Source organism: Monodon monoceros, unplaced genomic scaffold (assembly GCF_005190385.1).
Source record: "Monodon monoceros isolate NGI ecotype Baffin Bay Population unplaced genomic scaffold, NGI_Narwhal_1 Super_Scaffold_5, whole genome shotgun sequence".
In the NCBI taxonomy this organism is placed as follows: Eukaryota; Metazoa; Chordata; class Mammalia; order Artiodactyla; family Monodontidae; genus Monodon; species Monodon monoceros.
The window spans coordinates 111104915-111126288 of record NW_021703782.1 but is presented as its reverse complement, the minus strand read 5'-3'; the positions used below and the strand labels follow the sequence as shown (position 1 = coordinate 111126288).

General features: G+C 58.8%; 2 protein-coding genes across 6 annotated transcripts in view; one reads left to right on the top strand and one right to left on the bottom strand.

The window, feature by feature from the left end:
* The window catches only part of SARDH (sarcosine dehydrogenase), a 71055-nt gene extending 58252 nt beyond the window's left edge, over positions 1-12803 (bottom strand). For 2 of the 5 annotated variants that reach the window (XR_003790762.1, XM_029202495.1), the window contains exons 1-6: positions 9065-9222; positions 8101-8459; positions 6793-6971; positions 5130-5309; positions 4304-4427; positions 4012-4112 (exon numbers count right to left, since the gene is read on the bottom strand). Coding sequence is in view for 4 of the 5 variants with exons in the window: in XM_029202495.1 (XP_029058328.1) it covers positions 4012-4112; positions 4304-4427; positions 5130-5309; positions 6793-6971; positions 8101-8431 (915 nt within the window). In the remaining variant the exon portion in view is untranslated. Of the gene's footprint in view, positions 1-4011; positions 4113-4303; positions 4428-5129; positions 5310-6792; positions 6972-8100; positions 8460-9064; positions 9223-9807; positions 9862-10216; positions 10236-11886 lie in introns of those variants that run through there. The other 3 variants (XM_029202497.1, XM_029202496.1, XM_029202498.1) reach the window with 3 other exon arrangements.
* LOC114884507 lies at positions 8430-21355 on the top strand. The gene is made up of 7 exons (XM_029203495.1): positions 8430-8506; positions 8850-8928; positions 9548-9602; positions 11788-12052; positions 13926-13953; positions 18217-18922; positions 19074-21355. Exons 1-7 carry the CDS (start codon positions 8430-8432, stop codon positions 19217-19219), a joined length of 1356 nt encoding a protein of 451 aa, XP_029059328.1. The 3' UTR covers positions 19220-21355.
* Positions 21356-21374: the final 19 nt, after the last annotated feature.

Sequence of the window (21374 nt, the reverse complement as noted above, 5' to 3'; positions counted from 1 at the left end):
TGATAATGTGTATGGGGTTTTAAGGACTAAGATAATGTTAGATAGACAGATAGATAGACAGATAGATAGATAGACAGACAGATAGATAGATGATAGAGATAGACAGATAGATAGGTGATAGAGATAGATAGATAGATAGATAGATAGAAGAGAGATGATAGATAGACAGATGGATAGAGAGATAGGAATAAAGAATTAGTCACAGCTACATAGGAAACTGAACAACCAGAAAAAAACTATTAGTAACTCCAGGAAACACAAAAAGTTGGACACTATTTGCTCAGGAGTTAACAATGTTCTCATTGTCATTATACTGCAAATACTGACTACTGATTTAACCAATAAATGAACGGATAAACAAAACCAAAGCATTTTAGAAAGTGAGCGGAGTGGGAAGAGGCCCACCCCCACGGGGGTCCTCAGCACTGGGGGACCTGCTTCCTCTCAACCCTGCTGTCCGGTGCCCCTGCCCTGGAGATGGACACATCTGATGTGACCCCTCCGCCCCACCTTCGAGGACATGCAGAGACCAAAAGGGATAATGTGGCAGATGCCCCTCCCTGCGGACACATCTGATGTGACCCCTCCGCCCCACCGTCGAGGACATGCAGAGACCAAAAGGGACAACGTGGCAGATGCCCCTCCCTGCTCCTCCAGTCTCCTAGTGGCCTGGCTCCCCTGCAGAGCTGGACTAAGTACATCTGCACTGATTGCAAGAAGGCCCCCGGGAAGCTCTCAGTAACCGAGCACTTCAGGAATAATAATAGTGAGAGCGTTGCCTCTGCTGTCACTACCACTCTACAAACAAAGCCAACAGAATGCCAGAGTTCCATAGAGCAGGAGAGCGGGGACACCTGGTGGTCAGGGAAGCCCCTGGCTTTCGTCCAGCAGGATCAGTGTCCCCATCTCCCTGCCTTGCAAGGCCCCAGCTGCCCCAGAGCGGCCAGCACAGGCTCAGCTCAGCCCCAAGGCGTCCACAGGGTACCCTCACTGCTTCCTCCCTCCAGAAGCCCACCCTATAGGTGTAACGCCAATTCCACTGGTGTCTCTGCCTCCTAATCTCAGCCCGTTCCTTCCATCTGCTTCTCCCGGCCCCATCTCCATCCAAATCTTGTCAGCTGCTTCCTCCAGGAAGCCCGCCCGATGGCTCCAGCCTTCCCTGCTCTCTTCCTCCGAAGCACCAGCTGGCTGGACCATCCCATGCCCTTAGTCACGGTTGGTCATCGTGGCCGTCACCTAATGAGCACCTGCTACATGCCAGGCACTGCGCTCAGCCCTTCAGCCCATCACTTGCTTCCTCCCTCAGCACCGTCCTAAGAGGTAGCTGCCATTTTTACCCATTTTGCAGAGAAGGAAACTGAGGCTCAGGTGGCACCTTGACTCCCCTGGCTGGGTAACGGGAGAGTTGGGATGCAGACCCTGAGCACGGGCCCTCTCCCATTGCTCTGTGCCCCAACAGAGCAGTTTCTGCAAAAGTGGGTCGAGGATAGCGGGGATGCCAGACCATGAGGGAGCATCTGGGCCACCACGTTTGACAGACGCAGAGGCCAGGCCCAGAGGGGAAAGGGACAAGGTCACAGAGGAGCTGGGGGCAGCATTCGGCTAGGACCCAGGACGGGGACGACTTCTCAGAACTGGGGTCCCTAGGGCAGCACAGCCCTCTGGCCACCCATAAAGAAAGATAAAGGGCATGTGGTCCAGGTGGCAAAGCCCTGAGCCCTCACTGGCCAGCCCGGGGCCAACACCACGAGGCCCAGATCTGGGCAGGTGGTGTCCTGCTGCAGGACTGTCAACCCAGGGAGCGTCCCGAGCAGCGGAAGACAGGCCCAAGTGTCAGGGGCCTCCCAGCATGAGCCCCAGAGCCCTGACTGCAGAAGCTGCCGTGGCCTAAAGGAGCTTGTTTTCTGACCCACCATGGCATCAGACCACGTGGGAGGTCAGGGTCAGAGGCCTGCCCTTCTCCCAGATTCAGGCTGCCCAGGTGTGGCCTCAGGAGAGGCTGGCCTCCCAGACTCCCCATGTGGAGGGGAGCATGGGGAACTTGGTCCCCAGCCCCAAATCTCCTCTTTTCTCCTGCAGAAGTCTCAGAGTTTCTGGGGCTGGTGGCCCTTTCCTGGAGCGCAGCCTGGGGTTCCCAGGACACACAGGTTGCTGGGTGGGGGCAGTGTTTGTGAGTTACATGAATAACCCCAGCCTGGCTCTGACCTTAAAATTCAGGGTGCGGGTCCCTGGGCCCAGAGTGGGCCCTGCTTCTCCCTGAAAGCCGCCTCAAAGCTGGGCATCCTGCGCACCAGGACACGGAGAGACTGAGGCCCCAGTCTTGGGCTCTGTAGGACACAGCCCTGCTCTGCCCCCAGCCTGTCCCCAGCTTTAGCCCAGCCCCCGAGAGCCCACTGCGGCCTGAGGGCGACCCCTGGCGGCCACAGGGGATATTTCCCACAGAACCAGGGCCAGGGACACTTCGCACCAACAGCTGCAGTGATGCCTCTTTCCCCAGAGCCCCACCCGGAGGGCACACAGCAGCCCTCGGGAGGAGTGTGTGTGCTGGATTGTATTAAACTCTTCCACGAACGGGGGAACCTTGTGTGTGTGGGGGGGGCGGGTGGCAAGAGCGGTGGAGACCCCGGTCCCGTGCCAGCTTCCCCCACCCCTCCGCCACTGGGTCCACCCAGTGGCCAGCCTGGTGACCAGAGAGAAGCCAGGCTTGTCCAGGGCAGCGACGAGGCTCCCAGGACCCTCTTTGCTGGAGCCTGACCCTAAACAAGGTCAGTCTGGTCTCTCACGCTCTCCCCACACCCACACCCTCAGGCCCGCTTCTCTGAATTGCCTGCAGTTCCCCAGCCGCCAGGCTCTGCGTCCTCCCCTTCTCCCCCTCGTTCTCTCTCTGCCACCCTTCAGATGCCTCAGAAGATCCTTCAGACATGGCCTCCACCAGGGCACCTCCCTGGTCCATAGGCTGGGAGTCCCTATAGCCCCTGTTCTTGCCCCCTGGGAGCCCCTGTCAGCCTGTTTTAAAATAAATAATATCTTCACTTGTTTGTACCCTTCCCCCAGCTCACCTGGGCGAGAACTAGGTTCTTATCTGTTATAGTCCCAGTTTCTAGATGAGGGCTTGGAGCACAGAGCTTATCCAGTGAATGTTTGATGCAGAGAGGGGTGGGGAGGGAGGGTTAGATGGATTAATAAACGGATGGATGATGGAGGAATGGGTGCAGGGAGAGATGAATGGGTAGAGGGGGTGATGGCTGGATGGATACATGAGAGAAAGGACAGACAGATGAATGGATGGATAAATAGATGAATCAATGGATGGATGAAGGGCTAGAGGGAGGGAGGGATTGGAGGAGGGATGAACGGATGCAGGGATGGCAAGAGGAACAGAGGGAAGGAAATGAGTGGAGGGATAATGGATGGAGGGAGGGAGGGGGAGGAGGCTGGAGGGAAAGAGGAGTGGTCAGTGACAAGGCGACAGGAAGCCGCCTGCCACCAGCACAGGAGAGGGGAGGTAGAAAGGGAGGAGAGGGGAGGTAGAAAGGGAGGAGAGGGGAGGTTGAAAGGGAGGAGAGGAGAGAGGGCAGGGGGTGCACAGCTCCCCTCCCCACCACCACCTCCTCTGGCAGAGGTGTCTCCAGGGCTCCCTGGGAGGTTCTGAGGGCCAGGGATCAATGTCCTCTGAGACTGGCACCCAGGGCACATTTGGGAGCATGCAAACATTCAGAGGTTCCCAGAAACACCTGGGGCACAGAACATGGCAAAAGCCAGACTGGCCATGCAGGATGGGCTTGGGCATCAATGAGAAGCCATGCTCCGAAGGCAAAGGGGCTCGGGACCCTCGGGTTACACCTGTGCTACTTCATTTCATTCTCAGGCCACCCAAAACCTCCAGTCATGAGGAGTCCCATTTCACAGATGAGGTCACTGACGCTCAGGGCGATGAAGGAACCTACAAGTGTTGGGCTTCACAGCCAGGTCTGTGCACCACCCACTTGGTGCCTGGGACCGTCTACTCACCTGGATCCCTTCAATGCGCTCGGTGACGACGTAGGCATGGTGCATGGCCACCAGCGGGACCTTGACGCCAGCCATCCCGCCCACGGCGACTGCCCACACTCCTGCAGGCAGAGCACAGACAGCTCAGCTCTGCTGGCACCTGGCGGGGGCCAGCCAGCTGGGCGCCTCTGCAGGCTTGTCTGCCATGGCAGTGACTCCCCAGGTCACGCCTGGGCCCCCACCCCTAAGAAAGGTCAGGTTTAGGGAGCAGCCAGGGTGGCCACTTGGGAGCCCAGAAGAAACGTGTTCCCACCTGCACAATTGACCACGCAGGGTGTCTGGATGGAGCCGTGCTCTGTCTCCACAGCCTCGACCCGCCGCACCCCAAAATCATCCGTCCGCACACTGATGCCGGTCACCGGGCAGTTCTCGATGACCTGAGAGCGAGAAGAGCTGCTTCCAAAGCCATGTGGGCGCTCTGAGCACTGACCACCTACCCTCTCCTACCTCCAGCCCAGGCGGTACCCAGGACACCTGCTTCTGCTCAGGCATGCTTCATGTGACCCCACTGGGGAAACGGGGTGACCACAGGGTGGAAACTAACTCCACGTGTTCCTTGACTTGGAGAGCTTGTCCCCCCAGACAGAGGCTTTTTTTGAAAAACAAAACGAAAAGGAGGGCTCATTTGACTGAGAGATGCTTGTGGTAAAAGGTCACATACAGTGCAGTCTGCCTCCATTTGATTTACATAAACATCTTCATAGAAAAGTACTTGCAGTAAAACTACAACGTCAACATTGGTTACCTCTGGGTGATCCTCATTTCTTCTTTCTTGCTTATTTGTCTTTTCTAATCTTTCCTACAACTATGTGTGTATTCAAGACAAAAGAAGATAAAAATTACAAGAAGAGATTTGGGGCGGGTTCACTCTTCCAGCAGGGCCAGACCTCGGGGAAGGGAGGAGAGCTGACCTGGGGGACAAACCTGAGGCCGGCGGCCTCTGCAGGATCGGATTAGAGGCTTAGGTCCTATGTGGAGCAGAGAGAACGGCACGTGTTCTCTTGCCTTCTGGTCTTGGGGTTCTTAGGCAGGAGGGGTGGGCTGGGAGCAGGGGACCCAGGGCCGGAAGGCCATTGTACCTGTGCTCCGCGGGCAGTGGCGGCCCTGGTGAGGGCGGTACAGGTGCCGGCGGGGTCCATGGTGCCGTCATGAGGCACGTACAGGGTCCCGTAGAGGTCTTCCACATTCATCAACGGATACAGTGCCTTGGTCTCTGCCGGGCTCAGCACGTGGGACTCCACGCCATAGGCCTTGCCCAACTGGGGGACCCAGAGGAAAGTAACTGAGCCCTCGGGGAGCAGACCCCCCCTTGGCCACTCTCCTCCCCGTCTGGGCCTCCAAGGGTCAGTTCGGACCCTGTGTCCCCCAGGAACCCTTAGCCGGCCACTGTGCCCCAGCGGCCCCCGTCCCTCGGGCCAGCTCCGAGGAAGAGTAAGGAGCCCGGGTAGTGCTCGGAAGCAGGCTCTGGGGCCCTCCCGCCTCCCCCATCCAGCTCTAACATGAGCCATGTGACGTGGGGCAAGTTGCTAACGTCACCTGGGGGAATGGGGGTGATAATGGTTTATGTGGTTGACACCTTTAAAGAGCTTAGACCAGTCCCTGGCACATAAGGATTTACTGTATAACATAAATAAAAATAATCCCCATAGGTCTGATATTTTGAGCTTCAACCAGGTTTGATGGTCAGACCAGCTCCCCAGACGAGAGACCGCTGCAGTTCTCTGTCCCAGGCCCCGGACTGTGTGACAGACCACACCCCCGGCTCATTTGATTGGCCCAAGGGCAGCCAATCAAATGCCCACAGGCATCCATCCATCGGGACAGGCTCCGCCCAACTAGAGATGAGCTGAGCCAATCAGATTCTCTCTCCGAGCAGTGGGCCTGAAAAGCTGCAGAGACCTCGCTCAGCACTTGAGCTGAAAGGTTGCCTGGGCACCTTTGGAGCCTCCATCGCAGCTAATGAGTGAGCAAGGCGGCGGGGGGCGGGGGGGGGCGGGGAGAGGTGGGGGGAGTAGGCAGAATGAGGCCACCTCCTAACCCCAGAGACCCAGCCCGTTCTAATGAAGCCAGGTGCCGCTGCTTCCGCCTGGGCAGAGGAACTCGGCATCCCTGTGACAATGCACCTCTGCTACCCACACAGGCCGCTCTGCTCGCTGGGCCCTGAGCCACTCTTCAGTTGGTGCTCAATAAGGAATGAACTGCTGGAGGAGCCAGTCTCGGCCACGCCCTGGAATTTGGGGTCCGGGCCTGGCTGCCCTGGGTGAAGAATCAACTCTCCACTCCAGCAGAGGGCCTTCCACAGCGGAAGGCTTTCTCTGCCGTCTCGCCCACAATGGCGTTCCCTCAGCCCCGTCAGCGGTGCCGGGAGAAGGGTGGTCCTTCCTCCTGGGCACTGCAGTTTCTCATCATGCATCCTGACTCCTGTGAGCACCGTGCATGCCGACACCTCCCGGTTATCGGGCCTCTCCTGCCTTGAGGCTCGGCAAACGGTGCTGCGTAACGCAACGGTCCCATTTTAAAGGTGAGGATGCCGAGGCTCGGAGGCAACGCCACTTGGCCCAGGTGGCCCGACCAGCAAGGGCAGCACCAGGGCTTGAACCCAGATCTCTCGGGGCTCCTTCCCTGTGCTACGCTGCCCCACCCACCACCGGCAGGGGGGCACACACCAACACGAGCCACTCACTCGCCCGGGCGGGAGTGCACCCAGGACATGAGTCCCCGCCCTGGCAGGGGTGCACTCACCGACATGAGCCTCTTGTACTCATCCAGACGCTGCCGGTTGGACGCGATGAACAGGCCCCCGTTCTGGATCCAGCCCGTGTGCAGCCCCGTCTCCTCCCCCAGGTCGCGGCTCACCACGCGCCTCGTGTGGGCCAGAAGCTCCACCTCCACGTCGCTAGGCCGCAGCTGCCACAGCAGGCCTGGCGGGGGAGGGGCGGGGCGCCGTCAGCCCCAGCACTGCAGTGCTGCACCCCGGCTCCTCCCAGCAGGCCAGGGCTCCTGAAGGCCAGGCAGTGGGCGGGGAGCGTCTCTGCAGGCCGTGGAGAGCCCCGGGCGGGAGCAGGAAGTGATGGAGTCAAAGCTGAGTTCCAGGACGTCGCCCTTGGGCAGCTCAGAGCGTGACGATACCCAAGGCTCCCATTTATGGAGCACCTGCTGTGTACTGAGCCTATCACTGGGTGACAGAGCAGTCCTGGGAGGCAGGCATGACTATTTTATAGTGAAATTAAGGTGGCACCAAACGGTTCTGTGCCCAGGATCACAGGACGGGTGATGATGGGGCCGGGACCCCAACCCAGGACTGACTGAAGTCCAAAGGCAGCCTGTTCACCAACAAAGCTGCTCCCTTCCGAGCAGAGTTTGGGGAGCGGGGGGCCAGGGGAGAGGTAGCAGTGGGGGAGAGGCTGTGTGGGCCCGGCCGAGACAGGACGGTGGGTAGGCAGGGGCAGTGGCGTGCAGGGCCGGCTGTGTCAGCTCTCAAGACACGTGATGCCTGAACCTCTCCTCAGCTCCACATCCAGCGACATCACGCTCACATTGGCCAAAGTGGGAGTGTTTTCCCCACAGAGCCTGGCAAACTTAACGCAGGGTTAAGGCAAAAGGTTGGCTGCCCTGGGGACGTGCACACAGTAGGTGCTTTTACTATATGCCCACTGGCTAGTTGGCTGAGAACCATGGTGCCCATGGAGGACACCCCCTGATGGCCCCTTCCCCGTCCATCCTCTGCACCCCGTGGACGGCGCTCACCCCCGGTAGCTCCGTCCAGGGAAGGGGCTTCTGCTCTTTGAATACACAGCTGCCTGGGCTCCCAGCTCTGGTCTCCGCTCTGCCCTCCAGGATCCCCCAGTCAGCGTCTGCTCCCTCCTCCCCTCCGCAGCTCTTCAGAGACTCAGGGGGCACGCAGGCTCACCCTCAGAAGGACCCCGCGTCTTTTCCCCATGTCCTCCCCCTCCAGCTCAGCTGCCTCTAACAGGCCTCCGGCTGCCAACCCAGAGCTGGCCCCCGGCTAAGTGCAGTCCCTCCCGCCCCCACGTGCACCCAGGCCCCTACCCGCCGTGTGCCAGGTGGTCCCGGAGGTCAGCCGCTCCCGTTCCAGTAGCACCGCCCCGCTCACGCCCAGCTTGGCCAGGTGGTAGAGGGTCTGGCAGCCCAAGCTGCCCCCGCCGATGACCACCACATTGGCTGTGCTGGGCAGGGGCCGGCTTGGGCCCTGGGCGCCTGCCCGGGGGTCCCGGGCCTCTTTCAGGGTCTGCTGGTAGGGCACACTCTTCTCAGGGCTGGGCCGGGCCCCGCTGCTCAGGAGTCGCAGCCCCAGGCCCCGGGCAGGGCTCCGGCGAGGACAGGTGGCGGCCACACGCAGGGCTCGGCTCAGCAAGGCCATGGGGACTCGGCTCGAGCACCGCAGGGAGCTGGGGAGAGAGTCGGGGCTGCCTGGGGCGCAGAGGGCTCTGTGCAAGTGAGCCCCAGGGCCCCCGCGCTGTCACCCTCTGGCCGTCCTCCTGCCACCCACCCACGTCACGTGTGCACCCGTGCATTTGTCCACGTGTACTGAGGGCCTCGTACGCTACAGGCTCTGGCTGGGCCCAGGGGAGACCACGGTGGGGGCAGAAGGGGGGCAGTGTGCGTGGCGGGGCAGGGCTGCAGGGCTGCAGGGCTGCAGGGCTGCAGGGCCACAGGGTGGGTGGCGGGGAGCCTGGGGCAGGGACACCCAACCCTCCAGCCTGTACCCAACACGCCCTCCGGGGCAACTCCCGTCTCAGCCCCAGACAGAAGTTATTTCTGCCACGTTGACTCCACAGCCCTTTGGGACCCGAGGCAGAAGGTGAGCAACGCAGCGGGGTCCAGGCCCCCGGCTCCCTCGGGCCATCTCGAATCCAGGTAGGGACTCGGAGGATGGGCAACCAGCCTCCCTCCTCCTCGGTGACCTCCCAGAAGCCTGCAGGGCTCACCTTGCATCCCTCCCCGGTCAGAAGAGCCTCATAATTCTAAGAAGAAAACTGTGGCGGGGACCCACCTTCTAAGGAGACAGAATGCAGCAGAGGTGTCTCCCCGGAGGCGAGGAACACAGAGGGGGAAGGACGCCTCAGAGAGGCTCCTGGGCCCACTTGTGGGATCAGCAGGAAAAGTAAGAGGGGTTTGGCTGTGGTCGAGGGACTGAGGTGGGTCCCGCACCTACGTTAATAGCCGTGATTGATATCAATTAGCCAGTTAATTAAGACCACTTCCATTTCCAAGCATGTGCCACATGGCAAGCCGGGAACACACGCTCTCTCTGCTCAGAAGTCAAGATGACTGTTGTCCCCATTTCACGGAGGGGGGAGACTGAGGCCCAAAGAGGCCCGCCAAGGTGACCAAGGTCACAGGGCCGCCGTGTGGCCAAGCCTGCTGGCTGTCCTGCCCCCTCCCAAACTCCCAGTCCGCAGACATCTCGGGGCCTGGTCTGGGGGAGGAGAGGCTGGGGGGGGACCCACTGCCACACCCTTTCCCGCCCTCACAGGTGGGCACTGCCCACTGCACCCCCTCCGCTCCCCCGCAGGCACCCGGGCTCTCAGGTCGGTCAGGGCTGCCCTGCCCTCACCACAGAGACCCCCCCCCAGGGGGTAGGGGCAGAGGAGGGAGCAGGCAAGGGTGAGTTGAGGGGCTTCGGGGTGGGGGGTTGGAGGCCGGGGCCGAGCACCCCAGTCCCTCCGTCAGCTCTGCCCCGCTTCAGGCGCCCTGGGCACGGGGAGGTGCAGCCCGGCGCGTGTCTGCACTTACCTTTCGTCCTTGGATTTCCTTAACCTTCCAGGAGCCGCCAACAGTGAGGACCTACTGTCGGAAACTCAGCGTCACGTGGGTGCCCGGGAAGCCTTTCCAAGGCCAGGCATCTGCCCGTCCCCTGCCCCGCCCCCTCCTCCTGGCCTCCGACCCAGATTCCTTCTTCCCTCCCCCTGTGCCAACGCGGGGGCTGCCACGTGCTGCCACGTGCCCCTTCCCGGCACATGGCCAGTCCCGTTCTCCCACCCAGGCTGGGGGTAGAGGGGGCACGGCCCCAGCAGGGGCAGCCCAGTGCCCTCCCGTCAGGGCAGCTGCTTCCACATTGATCTGCACTTCTGCCCCCTCCAGCTCTCTCCCACCCGAGTCCGCAGCCTGACCATTCATTGCCAGGGTTCGGGGTCAGACAGACCGGGTTGGCCTCGTGCTGTTAAGCGGGGCGGCCCAGAGAAGTCCTCCCCGCAGGCGGTAGGATGACGGCCCGGGGGTGGGGGGATGGAGGGAAGGTCCAGGCACAGGCCTCAGCGGGAGAAGAAGGGCTGGGAGGGTGCCCAGGCCCCCTGGCCTCCCCCAGATTGTCCCATGGTCGTGCCCAGCCAGCTCTGGGCCTGTCCCCACCCCGCCGGCCCAGGGAAGGGCCTGGGCCCTGCCCTCCCGAGGGCTGTACCTCCGGCCGGCCACTGCCCCTTGGCCCCGAGTGGCCTGCCAGTGCCGGGCCCAGTGGCTGCAGCAGTGCCGTCACCTCCTTCCTCCCCAGCAACAGCCAAGCGGGAACCCGGGGCCAACCCTGCCCCCACCCCCCACCGGCCCCGCCCCTGGAGGCGCTGCCAGCCCCCATCCCACCCCCACCCTTGGCTGGGGCAGGATGCACCGCCCACGGCCAGGCTTCTAGGAGGCGGCCGGGCACAGCCAAGCGGGCAGTTCTGAGGGCAGCAGCGCCAGGGCAGGTGACCTCTCCCCCTCCTCCCTAAAACAGGGGTCACAGGGTTCTGCAGGTGAACCCGTGCACCCCTGCCTGCCTGTGCCCGCCATGCTCCCCGTGCCAGAAGGGAGCTTAGCACGGCCAGGTGGGCAGAAAGTGCTGGGTCAGCAGCAGCGTCGTGCCGGGGCTGGGGCTCCTTGGTGGGGTGATCCAGGGCCTTAGCACAGAGCTGCCTGTCCAGCCTCAACTGCTCACCCCCAGGGAAGGGGCGCTCACCGCCCTCGGAGGCAGGTCAGGAAGTCTGGGTTGCCCGCACCACCAGCACTGGACAGTGCTCCTGACCTGTCTGCCCTCCAGAGCTCCCAGATCCTTCTGTTTCTGGGCGAGATATCCGTGAGCCTCTGGCTTTTCCACTTCACAGCGACCAGCTTCCCAGGGCAGGGATGCCTGCCTCCATTTGACTGTTGGGGGCACCAGGGCCCAGAGAGGGGAGCCAGCTTGCCTCGGGTCACACAGCAAGCTAGTGGGGGAGCCAGACCAAGCCTGCAGTCAGACAGACGGAGTGGGGCCTCAAGCTAGGTCTAGGGCGTCTGGTTTGTGCTCAGGCAGGAGATGCCCAGAGGAGACGCCCAGAGGAAAGCTGGAACGAGTAAGTACGTCCACCTCTGAATGTGCAAAGAATCAGAATAGGTGCTGATGTAAAATAGGACCTCCTCCTCCCACTGGGTCAAAGAAAGTAAATTTCTGTCAGTGAACAAAACAGTAATGCCAGCTGCTGATACAGGGAGTGACAGAGGCACGATACTGCTGTGATTAATACAGACAAACAAACATGTGTGTACTTATTCCCACTGAGCTGTCCATTTGTGTGCCCTCTACATTTACTGAGCACCTACTGTGTGCAAAGAACTGCAGGGAGACCCAGAGGCAACTATGACCCATTCCCTGCCCTTGAGGGCCTCAGGGTCCAGGAAGAAGATGGAGGCAGGGAGGGGCAAGGTGACCACGAGGCTGGCTGTGTTGGGGGTTGGTCCTGAACAAGCTGTCCTTCTTTCCAGCAGAAACCCAGGAGGCCATCTCGGAGGAGGTGGCTGGGGGCTCTGGCCTATGTGCTGTCGCCATTGTTAGTCCCCATCATGGGGACAGAGACTGTCACTCACCCCCCTTGGCCTCTCTGGAGGAAGGCTGGCTCCACCAGCACAAGGCTTCCCGGGGCAGTGCTGGGGTCCAGGGCAGAGAGGACAGCAGCCCGGTCACTCAGCAGATGGCAGGCTTGGCCTTGCAGCCCGAGGCAGGGGTGCCCTCCCTGGATGGGGTGAAGGACAGGTCAGAGAGGGCTAGGAAGGAGCATGACCATGTCCTCCTCAGACCCGTAGACACGAGATGCCCAGGCGAGGGACACAGTAGTCACTGCAGCCCCAGGACAGCAGCCGAGGCAGCCCAGACCTCTCTTTGCCCTCTGCTCAAAGACAGGCAGCTGTTGCAAAATTGTCCCAAGCAAGTGGGCAGCACAGTCCCCCTGGACTTTGGACGAGGGGTGGTGGCTGGAGGGCTGGGCTTGCCTGTGGGTCAGCCTTGTAGGATTTGTCATCGATTGGGTGCTGCTTGGGTCTGGAAGAGGGCCACAGGTCAGGAGGTGGGCAGGCTCCAGCTAGGGACCCTGGGCCAGGGTCCTGCTGCCAGGTTGCTGTGCCATCTGGGCTGGTCTCCCCTCCAGGAGCCTCTTTCCCCATCTGGGAAGCAGGGACTACAACCCCCGGGCTGTCAGTTTCAGGGAATTTTTGTAAGTTTCTCTGCATGTTATTACCAGGCCTGAGACACCTCCTTCTGGCCCAGACTGGCCCTCTCCACAGCCCCGGCCAGCCCTCCACACCCACCTGCTGGCCAGGCTCCCAGGGCAGAGGGAGGCGTCTGCAGGCTGCCCTCTGACTGGGCAGACGTCCAGGGTGGAGCAGGGGGACTGGCCAGAGGAGGAGGTTCCTCCTCGGAGCTCTGCGTGTGGCCCTGCAGAGGAGGGACATTAAGTAACCAGCCAACAGTACCTGGCCACATCTGACCCAGCCACATTAAGTAACCAGCCAACAGTACCTGGCCACATCTGACCCAGCCACACCTGGTACCGGCCCCATTTGCCCCTGAGCCTTGCCAGCAGGGCACACCTATGGGGGGGGGGGCGCAAGGGGGGCCAGCAGTGTGCTGAGTAATTCATGTGTGTCATCTCAGGGGAGGGAGGAACACTGTTGCCCATTGTAGAGATAAGAAAACCAAGACAGAACACAGCTAATGGGCACCAGACCCGGACAATTCATGGACCAGGGAAGTTTCCAGAACAACTGTTGAGGGCTGCATCTGCACTGCCAAGATTTTATTTTTCCAATAAGAACCTTAAAAAAAAAAAATGACATCAACTCCCTGCCCATGCCTTCGTGAAGACAATGTTTTATCATCGGGGGGTAAGTGGTGGTCCTTCCAGAGAGGCAGGTGGGTGCCCCTCCCCCTAGACGCACATGCCGAGGGCAGGTGAGGACGGCTGCGGGCTGCAGCTACCTGGGCCCTACCTCCACACACACACACACACACACACAGCGGGCGTGGGCAGCTGCGTGCCAGGGCCTTGAGGCTCGCACTTCACTCCGTCATTTCTTTCCAACGTTATTTGTGATGGAAACAAATGTAGGGCTGGAACTGGTCACTCCAGCCGCTGAGCCCGTGTGGGCGGGGCCAGCACCATGATCCGGACAGCAGGGGAGAATGGGCCTTCCCAGGAAACATCGTCCCCTGGTGGCCACATGTGAGTATGACACCCCCGGGAACGCTGCACCCAGAGACTGGGGATGCAGCCCCCTGGACAGGGACTGTCCCCAAAAGGGGACCTGCAGACGGGCAGGGAGGTGGATCCCCACTGGGAGTGACAGCCTGGGCTCTGTCTGACTGTCCCGCTGTCCTCCACACGGAACACTCCCCTGGCAGGGAGCTTCCTTACTGAATACCGCCGGCTATCTCTGAGTGCTGTGTGAGTGTCCCCCTCTGCGACTGGGATGTGTCCACTTCTCCCCATAATTCTGTGTGTTTTTGCTTTATGTATTTTGAAGCTATGCTGTGAAATGTATTAACCTCCAGGACTGTCATAGCTAATCGTTGTTAGCGAGCATCCTTATGCAGTGGGGTGCCGCTAAACGTTTAACACTTGGCTCTCCAGGTGGAGAGCGCTGGCTGACTTCTGCCGTGTACGTGCCCCCACCAGGGCCAGTTTCAACCTGCCGATGAGAAGGACGCCACCGAATAGAGACCTGGGAAGAGGCTACACCCTCAGCTCCCATGAGCTGGCACCAGCCGGTTCCAGTGCACCCACATAGGTTTTAGGTGCATGTGTGGGTTTTCTTTTTCTAGGGAAAGGAAAAGATCAAAACTAAATTGTTAAGGAAAATAAATTCATCAACTCGTGACTAAGGAACAGGAGTCTGAGTTAACCCACAAGCGTTGTAAAACCTTCTCAGTAAAGCTCCCCACTGCCACCCCCCCCACCCCAGAGCACGGGGAACCAGCCGCCCTAAGACAGCCATCTGAGCCAGAGCCGTAATTTTAAAACCCTGTAATCTGTGCACATTTAATACATTTGTAATTTTCTTGGAAAATTTGGAAAAATTACTTTTCCAACTTGGAAAAATTGTTATTTTTTAAACAAATGGAGGCCACACATTTTATGTCTGAATATTTTATTTGATTTTGGCTGCGCCGCGCAGCGTGAGGGATCTTAGTTCCCCAACCAGGGATCAAACTCGTGCCCCCTGCAGCGGAAGCGCAGAGTCCTAGCCACTGGACCTCCAGGGAATTCCAAAATTACATTTTAAATAGATAAGTTGAAAATGCTTAACGGAGACATAAAACTTTTGTTCAAGGAATCAATGTTTTGTTCCAGCCTGAAAGAAGGACTATGTGTGAAAAGAACAGCTACTTCCAGCCCTCTGCTTTTGCAATGCAAGCTATCAAGGTCACAAATTTTGGTTCAAGTTCAGCTTTAGTATTAGTCGACAAGTTTTGTTACGGAGTATTTTTTTTTAATTTATTTTATTTTTGGCTGCGTTGGGTCTTCGTTGCTGCACGTGGGCTTTCTCTAGTTGCGGCGAGCGGGGGCTACTCTTTGTTGTGGTGCGTGGGCTTCTCACTGCGGTGGCTTCTCTTGTCGCGGAGCATGGGCCCTCGGCACGCGGGCTTCAGTAATTGTGGCTCAGATTAGACAGAATCAGAGAAAGAGTAGCCCCTCCTGCACCCCAGGATCTGCAGGGCAGGGCAGTAGGCATTCCCAGACAACTCCCATAAGCACTGGAACCCAAGGAGTTTGCTTGTACTTCTCCCTCTGACAAGGCCATTTTCTCCTGCTCCTACTATAAGTAGTCTTGGGGTAGGGGTGACGGTGTCATCCTCTGGAATGCAAACACACTGTGTCTCCGCCAGCAACACTGGCTTCTAGGCTCGCCTTGCAAATGTCTCCCAACAGTGCTTCTTCCTTGACCCACACCATGTCAAGCTGTGGTGTCCAGTCTGAGCCCAGCTGCCCGATGGTCCCAAAGTTTGATTACGGGTCTAGAAGTTTCGTTTGATTGTCTAACTGGCTTGGTTATTTTTCATGGTTCCTTGGTCATTACACACAGTTCCGATCCCCTTTAGGCTGATTTTAAGCACAATTATTTTGTAGTCTGCTTGTGGATCCGATTCAGTGGCCTGTGGTTTTTGCTACCCGTTTCCTTGTGTTACCTATGCTTTTGGACAGTGAGTGTGTATTTCTTGGAACTTTCCCTCAGGGACTATTTGAGGCTGAAATTGAAAGCGGATTCTTCCGGAGATGATTTGCATTTCCTTTTTCCGGGCACTCAGGAGTATCAACAGCCTGTGATCCTACTTTACGCTCTCAGCTCCTGGTTTTTCAGACCCGCAGGAAGTGCAAATTGAGGCGGCAACCTTCTTAGGTGCCAAGTTAGAGTTACACATGGTATGTGTTTCCTAGGGCTGATGTAACAAAGTACCACAAACAACAGCGATTTATTCTCACAGTTCTGGAGGCCAGCAGTCCAAGATCAAGGTGTCAGCAGGGCTGGCTGCTTCTAAGGGCTCTAAAGGAGGACCTGCTTCCATCTCACAGCCTGTTCTCCCTGTGTGCATGTCTGTCTCTGTGTCCAAATTTCCCCTTTTTATAAGGATACCAGTCATATTGGATCAGGGCCCACGCTCGTGATCTCATCTCAACATGACTACACCTGCAAAGACCCTATTTCCAAATCCGGTCACTTTCACAGGTACTGGGACTTCATTGTATCTCTTTGGGGGGGATACAGTTGGACCCATAACACGTCCTCAGGGAAGTTTTTGCTTCTCCCTCCACCCATTGTCAAGGTCCAAGAAAAGGAATTTTCTCGGCCGTCCCATGATGGCTGCGGTGGCTGCAGCCGTGGTGAGCTCCCAGTCGTCTTGACGTGTAGAGTGAGGTCCACTGGGGTCCCAGCTTCAAGAAAGAGCTCACCTATTAGATTTGGTACTTTGGTGGGGGGCTGGGCTTTGTCCCCTCTCCTGCACACCCAGCCGGGCTCTATGAACTGGTGGTACTCAAGCTCTCACTAGGTTGGGCGAGGGAGCCAGCTGACCTCTCTGGACTCCTGCCTACGCTCACCTTTTGGCTTCTGAGTGTTTCTTCTTCATTACCCGCTCACTGATGAAATCAGAAACACTTTCCCACCGCTTTTGTTGTGCTTACAAGGGAGACTGGTCAGAGTATCCAACGTACGGTTGTAGGCCAAATAACGGCCCCCCAGAGACAGCCACATCCTAATGTCCGGCACCTGTGACCACGTTACCTCTCATGGCAAAAGAGACTTTGCAGATGTGATGACAGCGAGGGACCTTGAGATGGATTATGTGGGCGGGACCCATCTGATCACGTGTCCTTAAAAGTGGAGAACCTTTCCCAGCTGTGGTCAGAGGGAGACAGAGAGACGTGACCACAGAAGGGTCGGCTATACAACCTTGCTGCCTTTGAAGATGGAAGAAGGGGTTATGGTCCAGGGAATGCAGACGGCTTCTAGAAGCCAGAAAGGCCAGGGACAGATTCTCCCCTAAAGCCTCCAGAAAGGAACAGCCCCGTGCAGCACCTTGATTTCAGCCCAGGGGGACCTGTGTGGGGCTCCTGTAACCCACGGAACCCTAAGACGACAGCGTGTGCTGGTAATTTGTCATGGCAGCAACAGAAAGCCAATCCCCCTACCCACCGCCGGAAACAGACACCAAGCCTCTTCTTTTCAGGCAGCATCCATCACCTCTACATGAGCTGTGATGAAACTGGACTATTTTCTCTTCCCTACCCTTCCTCTCTCATCTCCATCCAACTTTAGTTCGTTATCTCTTCTTTCTTAGTGTTTATCTTTATGCTATTAAGCATACTTACACCTCTATTAGTTTGCAGGTTTCAAGACCAGGTCTTGACTTCTACCTGGAAAAGATGAGAAACCAGTGCACCTATGCTGCCTCTCACCTCCTGTCTTTTTCTCTTCCCAGCGCTTTCCTGAAATCATTTTGACGTTCGTTCTCTCCAAGGGACAGGGTTTAGAATCGTTATATTAGGTTCTGAAACCAAATCTTCACCTTGTCTGAGACGTGTTCCTGCAGATAGAGGTTCAACATCCCCCCGATCCTGTGGTGGAGCATTCCCCCTCCTCCGGCTCCAGGTTGGACCCCGGTCCTTTCTGTAAGCAGCGCTCCCACGCGGAACAGTCCCTGAGATGCTGAGGGTGGGACATGGCCTACTTGCTGCCTTCCGTTTAGACTTTGTGAGCACGAAGGCTTGGGCACACTGACGGGCTGAGGTCCAGGGCAAACCCAAGCTGTTCTCCCGGTTAAGGCACTTGATCTTTCGCTTGCTGCCCTATGATTTTATTTTCTCTTCGAAGCCCAGGGTTAACCATTCTATGTTAATTCATTCTTTTATTTCTGGAAAGTTTTAAAAACACACATTGAAATATTTGTCCTGGTCCGTGATCTTGTTTTGATCCACGTGTGTTAGAGTTCCCTTTTGTTTTGATCCACGTGTGTTAAGAGTTCCCTGGCCTGTGAGGACCTGTGGCTGATGCCACGCGTGTTAGAATCCCAGGTCCCAACCCAACCCCGGGTGGCCCGAGAGCCTAGAAGCTGCCCTGGCGTTGGCTCCCGGTAGCTGCTCTGCTCCAGGTCTCTGCTCTCTGGGATGGGCCCCTTCTCTCAAGCTCAGCCTTGCATTCTGTGTCTTCCAGGGTGTTCCTGTCAGCAGTGGTGGAGTGGCGGGATGGAGGGGTCCACGTCACCTCAGCAAATGGGTTGTTTCCTTCTTTCACTTAGGGAGTGTTTCTCAGACTCCGGACACAAGAGGCCTCCACAGTGGCCCTGCCCAAGGGGAGTCTGTGGTCGTCAGAATCAAGGGGCAGGACACTCAGTGCCCCTAAGAGCCCGCAGGCAGCCACCCTCAGAGACCGGGAGCGCACGGCTCCCACCTGCTCCCCAGCGTCTGGGGTAACCTCGGGCGGGCAGGCCTGTCCCCGCTGGGCCTGCACCCCGTCCACACGCAGGCCTGGGGCTTCCCACCCTTTTCCGGTCTGGACCCCTCGGCGGGTGCTGCTGGTGCCCTCCCCAAGGGCCCCCCGCCCCATGTTCACCCGCAGCTGCCCCTCAGCCGCCACAGCTCTCTGCTCCCCGGCCTGGAGCTTTCTCCAAGGCCGTCCAAGCTCAGGGCAGCTGAGTGCCGGCCCAGGGGCTGGTCAGCGAGGGTCTGGGCCTTTCCATCCCCTACGTGTGGACACGAGAACTCAGAACCAGAGGCTGGTTCTCGGGGAGGCGGTGTGGGAACACCTGGCCTCTCGGGGGACTCAGGCCTGAGAGATTCTCAGAGAGGGGGCGGTCCCCCCATCTGGTTCTCGGGGCACCAGCTTAAGCCAGGCTCCGAGTCTCCCTCGGCCCTCACCGCCCTAAGGTGGGTCCCATCTGGTCCCATCTCTGCAGTAACAAGACCCAACATTCTCCAGGCTGTGCACCCAGCCCAGGTCCTGCGTCTGCAGCCCCCGGTGTGGCCACATGCCCAAGCCGGGGTAAGGAGAGTGAGGGGGAGCGCTGTGTCGGCTTCTGCATCTGCCCACAGCCTCGACGGCAGCAGCTCTGGCAGCCACCTTGGACCACGAGGTAACAATGAGGAAGGAAGTGCATGATGAAGATGAGGGCAGTCTGGGGGGTGGTGGGGGCCCCAAGCCACCCTGGGCTACCACCTCTGCACTGCTTCCCCGTAAGGGAGAAGTCAGTCTCTACCATACTGTTCTGATTTTCTCTACCACAGGCCACAGAGTCACCCTCCGGAGAGATTATTTTTATCTCCAACACATATATATAAAGAAACACGCTCAGGAGGTGAAGGACATGCCCAAGTGGCAGGGCTGGGGTTTGAATCCCGTCCAAACAGAAGACAGTGACACCCGCCTCTGAGAGCTGCTGGAGGGGTCACAGGGCGCTGCATAGGGAGCCCGTGACCTGGGCCGGTCTGGAGGTGCCTGGTCGGTGGCCCGGCGTCACTGTCGCTCCAGACCCCCAGCGGGTGGCTGAGGCCGAGCCACCCCAAGGCCCATGTCTGACCCAGGCCACCGCCCCCTGGGCCGACAGTATCCGGACGGGGCAGACCCTTCTGGACACACAGGAATCCAGCCAGTCCCTCCTCCCCAGCATGAAAGGCCAGCCACTCCTGCAGAAAAGAACTCAGGTTTATTTGTGGTAGAAACCGTGGTCTGAAAAAAACCTATTGGCAAATGTACAGTTTGCATTGTGTTTGGGGTCCCCACCAGCTGCGGGACCCCCAGATCCCTGACCCGCATGCGTCGGGCTCCTAAGTGTTCACAGCTAATCTCAGGCCCCAGGTCCGAAGCCCCGCCAGAGGGCGTCCCATCTCCTGCTGCAACCACCCGCGTCCCAGCCTGTGCCCGGCCCTCCTCCCCTGCTGCTTCCTGCAGTGCAAAAACTAACCCAACCAAGACAAGCTCCCTAACACACAAAAACAAAGCAAAACAGTCACAAGAACCAGGGTTCTAAATTAGGTTTTCTCAGTGTCCTTCGTTATCACGACGCCTTGTTTCATGATGACCTCAAATATACATTATTTTCTTGCTATTATAAAATCTCTTCCTTATTATCCACAGACATATAATGGGAGTTTTGGAGGAAATAACTACCAACCTGTTTTTCCCTTAAAAAGCAAACGAGCCAAACCAAAACCAAAACGAAACGAAACAAGACCCTATAACAACATCAATAACAGAAACCAAAGCTTTTCCGACAACCGTAAACACGAAAGGCGCTGGCCGGCTGGTTTTCTCCCCCTCCCATCCCGGGCTCACAGCTGGGCCAGCTGCGCCGAGGTCATGTGCAAAGTGCTGGGTGCACCCTGACAAGGATTTGGGTCTGCTCTCTCCGTGGAAAATCCTTCCTTCCCCCGCTTTGCCCACCGCCCCCAAATACAATTCTGTGACCCTCATTTCCCAAAAGCCTTTGCTGGCTGCCTTGTCTCTCCTGCCTGCACACGCCCTCTCAGACCCCTCCCCATCTCCTCCCCACGCCAGGATGCTGCTGTGTTGAGCTGAGGCTGGAGATCTCAAGGCTGACCTCAGAGGAACCCCAGGGTGCAGTGTGGCCACCAGCGCCCACCCCGGCAGGGGCCAGCCTTGGCAACGCCCGACCTCATGCAGCTGACCGAAGGGAAAGGGGGACCCACGAAGCCCACGCTGCACCCGTAGCTTTGGCACGGAACTCGGAGGGGACAGCGTCACTGGGTCTCAGGCGGCATCCGGGCGGAGAGAAGAGGGTCCGGCCAAGCCAGCCAGAGGTCAAGGGCCAGGCGGGGTGCGGAGGGCAAGCTCGGGGGTGGAGCTTCCCCAAGAGCACTGACTTCGGGCTGTGGCCGCAGGCCCTGTTTCGTGGGCTGCAAGAGCCCTTGGAAGGAAGACTTGCCGAGGGCTAGAACCGACATCTGTGCAAAGGCTGGGAAGGCCCTCAGGGACCCCCCTGCAGGACACGGGACACCCAGAGAGCCCGCCTGCTTGGGGGCGGTGGCGGGGGGCCTCCTTCTGGAGAGGAAAGTGAACAGCAGAGACCAGGCCAGCGGAAAGCCCCGTCTGCTTCCCGCCCACGGGAGGGCTGGCAAACCATGTATCCACCTGGCAGCAGGACAGGACAGACACACACCAAGGGCTCAGGGCAAAGGACAGTACCACTGACTGGGGAGCGGGGTCGGCAGCTTCAGGGTTCCTGAGGCTCCCTCCCGAGAGAGCGGCCACCCCAGGGTCTCTGCACACCCCCGGTGCAGAGGGACAGCAGGAAGCCGGGGGGCCGCACAGGCCCTGGCGATGCTCCCTCCCTCTGTCCCCGAGCACAGCAGCCTGGCTCTGGGCCCTTCCGCCTCCCCCTGGGAGCAGCAGGGCGGAGGGTCCAGAGGCTGAGCGGAAGGGACCAAGGGGAAGGTCCCCAGCCCTCCCTGGGACAGCATATGCCATTCAAACCTAAGCTCCTGCAGGCCATCTCGACAGGACAAGGGCAAGGTGAGCTCTGGCCTCAGCTGTCACCCAGAGCCTGGCTCGGGACGTCACAGGCGCTC